At 37.9% G+C, this 10,326-nt stretch overlaps 1 protein-coding gene across 1 annotated transcript; it reads left to right on the forward strand.

Annotated features, from left to right (window-relative positions):
• Positions 1–8,831: 8,831 nt before the first annotated feature.
• Positions 8,832–9,206, forward strand: LOC141687071 (uncharacterized). The gene has a single exon (XM_074492222.1). It carries the CDS (start codon positions 8,832–8,834, stop codon positions 9,204–9,206), a length of 375 nt encoding a protein of 124 aa, XP_074348323.1.
• Positions 9,207–10,326: the final 1,120 nt, after the last annotated feature.

Here is a 10,326-nt window from a genome sequence, read left to right on the forward strand (position 1 = left end):
AAGAAATTCTTGATGGTCTCCTCACTGGCTCCCCTCACCTTGGGAACTTCAGCGTTGAATCGACGAAAGTTTTCTGCCAGGGGCTCCCCTCCCTTTGCTTGATGTTGGCTAATGTGGCCACAGGAGGTGAGTAGTGGAGGGTGGACTGAAATTGTCTGACGAACAGGTCCTCTAATTGCCACCATGCCCTTATGCTAGCAGGTCCCAACTTGGAGAACCATTATTGGGCACTACCTCTGAGTGATGCCGCGAAGAGTCTGCAGCGGGTCATCTCGGCACCTGATAGACTTCCATCTCAGTATTAAATTGTATAAGGGATTTCGCCGGGTTGGCTTCGTCGTTGAACAAAAGATCGGGGTTATGCCTAAATACCCGAGGTAGAGGGGATTATCAGATAACAGCCATGAATAGAGAAGGGGCAGCTGAGTTTGGGGGCCCCCTCTTCTCTCGCACCATCTCATCTAAGATCCTCCCCTGGTCTCTTACCCTAACAACTTCTCCTTCTCTATCACCACCCGCATTACTCGAATGGTGTGAGCCTTGAGGTTGTTCACGGCATCCCCCTCCTGCAGCTCATACTTGCGACTCCTCTTCATGATTGTCTATGTGTCTATGTCGCTCCTCCCTCATGGGCGAGGTGCGTTGACGTCTTTCTAGAGGGGTCGTTACACGCTTTCTTTTTGAGCCTATCTGATCCACGGGCTCTTTCTCTTCTCTCTCCTTCTTGTAATTCTCTAACTTAAGCCTGAGGTCATGCTCACTTAGCTTTTTACCCACACGGTCTAGCACCCTAGTCAACCTTGCATCAGACGGAGTTGGCTTCTGCCCCGATCTCTTAGAGATTTGGCTGCCCCGCTCATCATGACCTTGGGGTATATCTTCCTCTTTATGCGATGCCTCTTTCTTTAGCTTGGTCTCAGTTTCCGCGTCATCAAAATCGTGGATCAGCCTCTTTTGAGGACCTTTGCCCCTCCAGCTACGCTGAGAGACCTTGAGGCGGCGTGCCTTACGCTTGGCGTTCCGACCCGAGCTTCTCTCTACCTGTGACATCCGGGCGTTAATCTCGTTCATCTGATCGGCTAGTCCTTTGAGATATGTCATGACCACCTGCCCGTCCACGGTTTTGATTGGTGGAGGTGGCACCTGATTTTCTGGGGGCGTGAGCTCGACCTCGTTCTGAACCTTCTTCTTTCCCCCGCTTCCTGGTGTCGCCGCTTGTTTGCCTTCTTTGGTCATCTCTTCTCCCTAAGATGAAACTCCCCTCCTTCTAGCGCCAATTGTTAAAGGGAGAATTTCGTATAACATTGTTGTGGAGGTTGATAGGCGGAACAAAGATCAAGGACGGTGTTTGAAGGCGGAGGAAGGTTATGTATGGTGGTGGCTGAGCTTGTATGCTGACTTCTTAAGAAAGAATAGGGTTTGTTATTCTATATCAAGTGTCGACTCATGTCTCATACAAGTGCCTACGTACCCTATTTATAGGGATCAAGCCTCACGTAGTTCTTGGGGAACAAGTCACATAGGCTAGGGTTAGGGTTCTCCAACCCGTGCAGCCCAAGCCCATGATAAAGTCAGGCCTTCAGCCAATTAGTCACGTAAATCTCGACCAGCTCCACACACTTCCTACAATCTCACGGCATCTCCGTATTTCTTCCCGTAATTGTAGGAATAACCCATGTCAGCCCTAAAATCTATGAGCAACTTAGTCGTCTGTGACTTACCTTCCATGTTGCACACAAAGTCCTTTGATGGGGGTCGGCCTAGTCACCTTGGCCTGTACCGCCTTCCTTTTCGATTAATAAATACAATGTTAACTCTATTTTCATAAGATGTGGGCTCATGGGCCCAGCCCGCGTGTAGGCACTTGAGCCCAGCCCGCGTGTGGGCAACCGAGCCTAGCTCATGTGAAGTCACCTGAGCCCAGCCCGCATGTGGGCACTTAAGCCCACCTCGCGTAAAGTCACCTGAGCTCAGCCCGCGTGTGGGCACTTAAGCCCACCTCGCATATGAGAGCCCAAATGGCAAGTGTGAGCCTACTTTACATGTGTGAGCCCAAATCGCATGTCATGAGCCCAACCCGCATATGCTGGCCTAAGTCACATTAATCCATGATTTTAGCCCATACATGAGAGTCCAGATATTCAATGCACCCATGGGGACCTGTTTAGGGCCCATGACCGAAAGCGAGCATAACAGTTTTCTTCTTGTATTGGCTAATTACCTTCATAACCTGAAACATATATAGTTCAAACAGCTATCAAGTACCAAACAAGTTCATGATCTAACCTGACAGGGGGTCTGGTCAGGAAGATCAGATTTGTGAAGAGATGCATTTGTGGGTTTGATATATCATACATACTTATTCGTAGTACATAAGAAATATTAGTTATGATATTTTCTCCCTCCTAGCAATTGATCGAAAAAAGTTAACATATCAAAAATACCCTTCTAGTTGTTGGGGCCTCGATGACACCACTCTAGTTGAGAGTAATGACTGTTCCGTTAGTCAAGAACGTTAACTTGATGGGAGAATTGACGTGGTAGAGATGGCTTGGACAACATGGATGTAACAGTAAAGTCTGTTGATGTGGCTAAATAGCAACGGTTATGTCATAGCTGCTTATATATATATAAACTAGGGTTCTTAAAGTTGAATGAAGTCCCGTGGTTTTCTCCTCAATTCCTTAAATATAGTTTCTACTCATATGTCTAAGTATCAAAGTCCTATGGGTAGAAGTGAGGATAGTTATTCCTCTTTGCAGTCGGTGAAAAAGGAAGAACACAAAATGTGTTTTTGTGGGAGACGGGTTAGAACCTGTGTTTCATGGACTATAAAAATTCTTGGAAGGTGTTTCTATACTTGTGCCATACCAAAGGTAATATTTTGGTAATTTTTGTGTTATTTTATTGTTGTAAATAATGTTTTAAATTTTTTAATTGTAGGACGGTGAAGGCTGCCATTTTTTTCAATGGTTTGAGGAAGATTTATGCCCTATATCAATGGAAGTGATAACTCACTTGAACCACCGGAGAATTTATTTGGAGGAGAAGTTAAAACTTGTTGAAGAAAACTTAGCGAAAAGTGTTGAAAAGGGAAGATTTTGAAGGAGGAAAGAAAGGTGTTGATTGATGTAAGAATTATGTTAGAAGATGAGAAGAAAAAGATGGAAAAAAAACTCAAGATTTGTGTGTTATTTGTTGTGATGGTGGTTGCATTTGTAATAAATATGAAGTAGTTGGTTTATGATGGCAGTAAAGATGCCTGTGTAATGGTAGTTAGGAGCAGTGAATGTAATGGTTTGAATAGATTATATGGTTGAATGCATTTGTAATGGTGGTTGCAATCAATGAAAATGTCATATAGACCATATTTTGCTATAATTTGGGATAAATTAGACAGTCATATTCGGTATGGTAATAATTGGAAAAAAATATGACATATACCAAATTGCATAATAGAAACCATTCATCATAAATAAGTCTTATAATAACAAGTTGCATCAGTCTTAATATATACCAAATACTAAATCAAAAGTTGCATCAGTCTTAACAATAACAAGTTCAAGAGAGACTTAATAGAATTGGCTTAAATACAACTTCCAAAAGCAATACTACTTAAAATCTATTCAATCCCCTAGGTTAATTGGATCTTCTGCAGTATTCTTGAAGCCACTGAACCTTTTTAACTCAGTGCTAATTCTGGAACCATAACTTTTAGGGGTTGCTACAGCTCTTGGCCTCTGCTCTGGTCTAGGAGGTGGTGTGTTTGCAGGTGGTGTAGCTCTAGGTGGTCTGAAAAGGCACCGAGCCAGGTATTGGCATGAAAACTGCCTTTGTACCTACAGGGCCTCTAAGCTCATCACTAAACCTCACATAGTCCTTTCCAATGTTAGACCACTCATCAGCATTTTGGCCTTTAACCAAATGTATTTTCTTCCTTGGAATTTTCTTAAAAAAGGCCAAGGGCTCATCATCTCCAAGCTCAACAATCTGTGCATCTTCTTGTGCTTCAACTTCTGTCACCAACTTCATCTTTTTTTGACTCTCTGTTCCTTCATATTTCTTGTCTCAGTTGCAGCATCTTTCTCTCTTGTCAATTCAGATGTGGCATATTTGTTCTTTGTTGGACACTTGGACATTCTATGCCCTGGATGTCTACAATTACTACAATGCATCACTCTTCTGTTGCTATACCTCTGTAGGATAATTCCTTGAGATGTTGTAGCCTGACTTCTGGTGCCACCTTCCCACTCTTCCCTCCTTATCATTTTCTTTGGTATTCCTCTGAGTTTCTAGGGAATGTCAGGAGGCAACATTGTTTCTTCTGAGTAAAAGTCCCAATATTCCTCACCTTTCATTGCTTCAAGGTAGTGCTTGTAGCTTTCAAGATATTTCTCCCTTTTATAGTAGTCAGACACATAATCATGTGATTGGTGCCTCCTTGAGTGAATAGCAGTTATGGCATGTTTGCATGGTATGCATGTTAGGTCATACATTCTACAATCACATGTGCCCCTCTCCAAATCAACTGTAACTGATCTTGTTCCACTTTTCACTTGAAATTTTCTATCTCCAACCCATGCTGCAGACCATTTTCTAGATTCAGTCACAAGAATAACTAAAGTCTTTTTTATTTTGGGACAAAGGATCAGATCACTATTCAGCATCTCATCTCTTCTTTTTCTTAATCTTGTCAATAGTTTGAAATGTATCTCTTGGAGCATGGTCAACAAGGGCATGAACCTGTTACATGACATAACAAATAATCAGTAAATAATATGAAATCATAGCGCATTACATATTATATAGTGTTACATACTTGTTTTACCTTTCATTGATGATCCATGAATTAAAGCTTTAAGACATATTATTATATGTGTTGTCAACAAGGGAGTATGTTTGAAAATGGGTTTTACACCACTGTTTAGGATCATGTTTTGACAAGAGAGCATGTGCAGCCTTTGAGTGTCTCTCAAGTTCCTTCATAGCCCTTAAATGAGCAACCTTGTGTGTTGACAATGCAATTCTTCAAAACAAATTCTTCAATATTCCAGTGTTGAACCTAGAAGCACAGTAGCAACCATTAGTATCATTCAATATACTAAAACATTTCAAAAAAATATCAAGTAGAGATAGAGAATTACTTTTTCTTGAAATTGGCACAAAAAATGCATTGTGCACAATCTGTGCTTAACATATGGAAGGAGCTCTTTCACAATCTGTGTTCATTTTTAATTGTTTCAGCCATCTTCTTACATGACCATTGAGGGTTCTTCCTGATCATATCCCCAAAAACTTCACACAAATATTTGAACTTTGCCATTTTGTTTGTTGTATGGCTTAGTGCACAAGTGTGTGTCAACCAGTGTTTTCACAGTTACATTCTCACTATCTTTGTCCCTACTACACCAAATGTCGAAGGGACAATTTGCCTCACAAGACACTTGGCATCTTCTACCATCATTAGTAATGAATTGGACCCCTCTTCTATCAAGCACACCATACCCCTGAACAATATCCCTGAACTTGGCCATGTTAACAAACGTATGTCCTACTTCAAACCTTGGTACCCCTTCAGTATTACCCTTTTTCTTCAACATTTTTCTTTTTTTGGGTTTAGGTGGACCAACATATCCAATTCTTGCATTCTCATCCTCACTTGAGGATGAGAGAGACCTCATAATTTGTGAATCATAAGCAGACTTTTCACTAGGGGACTTGTTTGGTATGTTCATAACATTATACATTTTATCTTTAAATTTCTTAGCATTTTGCCTAATGGTATGCAACTCATCATCACTGTCACATACATTATCAGGGCATACACTATCATCATCATCTGATTCCTCACTATCATTACCAAATCTATACTCAGGGTCATCGGGATCATCTGTATCATCACTATTATCCCCATTATCACTATTATCACTATTATCCCCAACTATTTATTCTTCCATCATTCTACTCACATTTTTCTCCTCAGGCACAATTTTAATTTTACATTATTTAGGGGTTTGCGGAACATCAATTAGGTCATCAAAGTTAAAATGATCTACATATAAATTAATCCTACCATACGGCTTAGACAAATCAACTAAATCCCTCACAGACCCATCATCATATATTACCCTGGTACCTTTAGTAAAACTAAACCCATCAAACTTAAAATAAACAAGAGCATTCACATCATAATCATATTTTTTGGAAAAATCTTCTAGGTCACAAAAGGACATCAAATCACTATCAAATTCTGTAATAACCTCGGTTTTACCCCCAACATAAGTAATAGTAGGAGGAGGGGTAAAATTACCATGGTGGTGAAGATACAGAGTAGTAGACATGCTGAAAAACACAAAATAACATATAAATGTATATATGTGCACATATCAACGTACTTATAGATAGATACAAGTCAATACATCTAGGGTTTGTCAATTAAAAAAATCGAACATACCTTCGATTACAGTAATAGATCTTCAAATGATGGTATTCGCACTCCCTCCCTACAATGTTCTTCCAATTCGCCCCTCAATTGCACTCTCTCAGTCGATTTCTTCACTTAGGGTTTTTCCCCCAATTTTCCAATCACACTCTTCTCTCTCAGATTTGTTTTTAATTGATTATGACTATTTATATTTCTTCTTTTTTGTTATAAACGTAGCTTTGCTTATTTAGAAGCCACGTAACTTAACATATGTTGCCATGTAGGTGCCATCTGAATTTGCCGTTAAGTAAGTAACGTCTCCCGTCAAGTCAACATCCTTGACTAACGGGGCAGTCATTACTCTCAACTAGAGTGGTGTCATTGAGGCCCCGATAACTAGAAGGGTATTTTTGATATGTGACCCTCACTTCAGTGACTACTTTGAGATTTAAACCAAAGTTAAAATATCTCACTAATGTTCTAGCTAATTCTTCCTATTGGTCCCTGCTTATCCGATCATCTCCAATACCCGCTTACCATTTTTTAGAAGAAAAATTTACATAGTGTATAATGTATACAGGATAGAACATACGACCTATACCGTAACACTATATCTTACAAAAGCAAATTCAAGAAAACATAACTTAAACAAAAGTTCTTGTTTATGAGTTCAAATTCCAAATCATTCTTTATCAAATTTTACAACCCTAACTTACTTGGACATTTTTAGAGAGAAAATACATGTATATAGGGGCGGAACCAAGAAAGGCTAACCAAGGCAGAAACCTAGCTGTAATATCACGTAATTTTTAGAATTAGATTATTAATAGAATAATAGAAAAAAAGTATTAAAATTATATAAGAACTAGGATTTAAAATTTGGTTAGACTAATGGGCCTAAAATTTGGATCAGATTCTAATATAGATAACTTGTAGGTTAAGATATAAGGTTATGTAACGTTATAAATACACCATATTCATATTCCTCATTTTTATCATTAAAATTCGTAGGGCTTTTTTCTCATAAAAATCAGCAGTTTTGTAAAATTCATATAAAATTCATCGTAAGTCGGAATTCGTTGATTCTGGACTTTTCGAAAAGGTCTTTTCGTTCTTTACAACTTTTGTGTTTTGTATTTTTCAAGAAAACATTGTTTATATGGTAAAAAAAGCTATATTCAGATATGGTCAGACTTTGAGGTAAGTACTTTTTGACTTACTTTTATTTTCGGAAAAATTTGATACTCTGATTTTCGAATTTCGTATAAGATATAAAAATTATGTTTAGAACTGTATAAGAAATAAGATAAGAGAATCTTTTTAAACCCGGTCCCTACATTTTCAAACTCGTTCGTAATTTACGCTATAGTTCTAAAACTAGTCTTAGATACCCTTATTAGGCGCACAAGTGTGCCACTTTAGATACCTATTAAGGGCGCATAATTATTGAACTTTAGATGCCGACCACTGACAAAGTGTGGTAAATAAAAATAAAAATAAGATGCTGGCTACTGAAAAAGTGTGGCCGTAGATTAAGACTGTGGTATTTATAAGAATTATCGTTTCATTCTATTTTACTCTGTTATAAATTTTGCTCTGTTTTAAATTCTGAAATTTGAAATAAAAAACTTTGGGTTGAATATATTTTAGACATGTTTAACAAAAATATTTCATTAAAACACCCATTAATTTTTGGTTAAATAGTTACACAATTTGTACTTCCTGAGCTTTGTAGCTTACCCCTTTTAATATTTTAGGGTTTTGTGTAAGATTGAAGTGAGATAGCATTGAAGTTCGAGGACTTAGATTTGGAGTAGATTGACTTTTGGACTTCCGTTAGCTGCGCTTTTGTACTAATCAACCATGTAGTTGAATTATGGATTAGTAAATTGGATTTTGTATTAGTTTCAATTTGGATTTAATAGTCCGGAAGTCTGGGCTGTTACAATATATGTTCATCCTTTGAGAGAGTATTGTAAACAGTTTTTATAAAACAATAAGAAAAATTGTTGATTTAATTGTGTCTGTTACTTCGATTTGTTTGCATAAAATGTATTCACCCCCCTTATACAGTTGTACTAAGGACCTAACAATTGGTATCAAAGCTTGTTGTTGACACACAAGTAGTTTAAGATCCAAAGAAAAATCATTGATGGCAGACAAAGAAGGACAACAGGTTCCCCCACCTCCACCACCACCACCACCAGCCACAAATCCAATTATCCCCAACATGAGTAGATATGAGGCCATCAAGGTTCCAATTATGAAGATACGTGAATATCCAATCTGGAAAGTGAAGATGGCTATGTGTTTGGAAGCAACAGATCCTAAATATCTGAACAGGAATTATGATGGTCCTCATAGGCCAATAAAACTAGTTGTTGTTGTTCTAGGCCAAAAATAAAAGATGATTGATAAAGATAAGAAGGTCTATTCTCCTGAGGATCCTTCATCTATTATGAAGGATGCAAAAGTAAGACATATTTTGCATAGCATTCTTGACAGTGTTATGTCCAATAGAGTCATTGGATGCAAAATTACCAAAGAAATTTGGGATACTTTGGAGGTCAAGTGTCAAGGTACTACTGCTATAAAAAAGAACAGGAGAACAATACTAACTCAGGCTTATGAGCACTTTGATTCAAAGTTTGATGAGTCCTTGACTAAAATCTATGATAGGTTTCAAAAGATGATGAATTATTTGTCACTAATTGACAAAGAATATGATCTAGAAGATTCTAACTTGAAGTTTCTTCCTGCAACCCTGGAAAGCGGGACTTGAAAGTCACATTAATAAGGGATAATTATGATCTTGATGATACATCTCTAGATGATATCTATGATATGCTAAAGACTCATGAACTGGAGATGGAGCAAAAAAGCAAGAGAAAATGACCAAAAGTAAGACAGGTTGCACTTAAGGTTGAAGAAGAACCAAGGGAGAAAGCCAGGAGAAAAAAGCCACTCCAAAGGCAATGTTATGATTGTAAAGTCTGATACTAAGTCATCAAACTCTGATAATAACTTAAACTCTGAAAGTGAATCAGATGGTGAAAGTGATTATGATAACAATGAAGATATTGAGCAAATGGCTGCTCTTTTGGTTAAAAGATTCAAGAAAATGGCTTATAAGAACTTCAAGAACAAGAACATGAAGTTTTCCAGAAAAGGATCCAGTTCCTCAAACTCTAATAGAAGGAACTACAGGAGAAACTCTGATGAAAATGAGTCAAAATCTGGAAGCTTTGACAAGTCAAAAATCAAATGTTATAACGGTGATGGAGTTGGACACTTTACAGCTGACTGCAGAAAGCCAAAAGAATAGAAGAAACAAGCCTTGATCAGCACTAAGAAGAACTGGGATGATACATCGGAAGCAGATGATGGTGTAAACTATGCTCTGATGGCAAATGCCGATATTGAGGCTAACACTGTTGAATTAAAGGTACCTCAAACCACACTTTCTTTTAATGCTGATGATATTAGTGAACTAAGGTTATTTCTTAAATCTCTGCATGTTAGTTATAGGGAATAAACTCTTGAAAATTCTGGGATTAAAACTGAAAACCTTGATCTTAATAAAATAAATGATCACCTAGAAACTGAGTTGATTTTCATGTTGGAAACTCAAAAGAAAAGAGATGATGTTTGTATGTTAAAGAAAAACTATTAGAAAAACATGCTTATCTATAAAAGGAACTAGCCAAAGAGAGGGAAGTAATTAAGCTTTGGACTAGTTCAGAAAAAACAACTCAGGGTTTAATAGAAAATGGTTGTTGGGGATCATGATTAGGATATGCTGATAAAACTAATTTTGATAAGTGTAATACAAAGGAAACTGAGAAAGTCAAACCAATAAATACTGATAATAAGGTTAATCTGAACCAGTCTCAGACTATTAG

Source organism: Apium graveolens, chromosome 2 (assembly GCF_009905375.1).
Source record: "Apium graveolens cultivar Ventura chromosome 2, ASM990537v1, whole genome shotgun sequence".
NCBI lineage: Eukaryota > Viridiplantae > Streptophyta > Magnoliopsida > Apiales > Apiaceae > Apium > Apium graveolens.

Bases quoted from the DNA above. Each gene is read 5' to 3' on its own strand.
- LOC141687071 (XM_074492222.1), top strand. From the start codon at position 8,832: ATGATTGATAAAGATAAGAAGGTCTATTCTCCTGAGGATCCTTCATCT.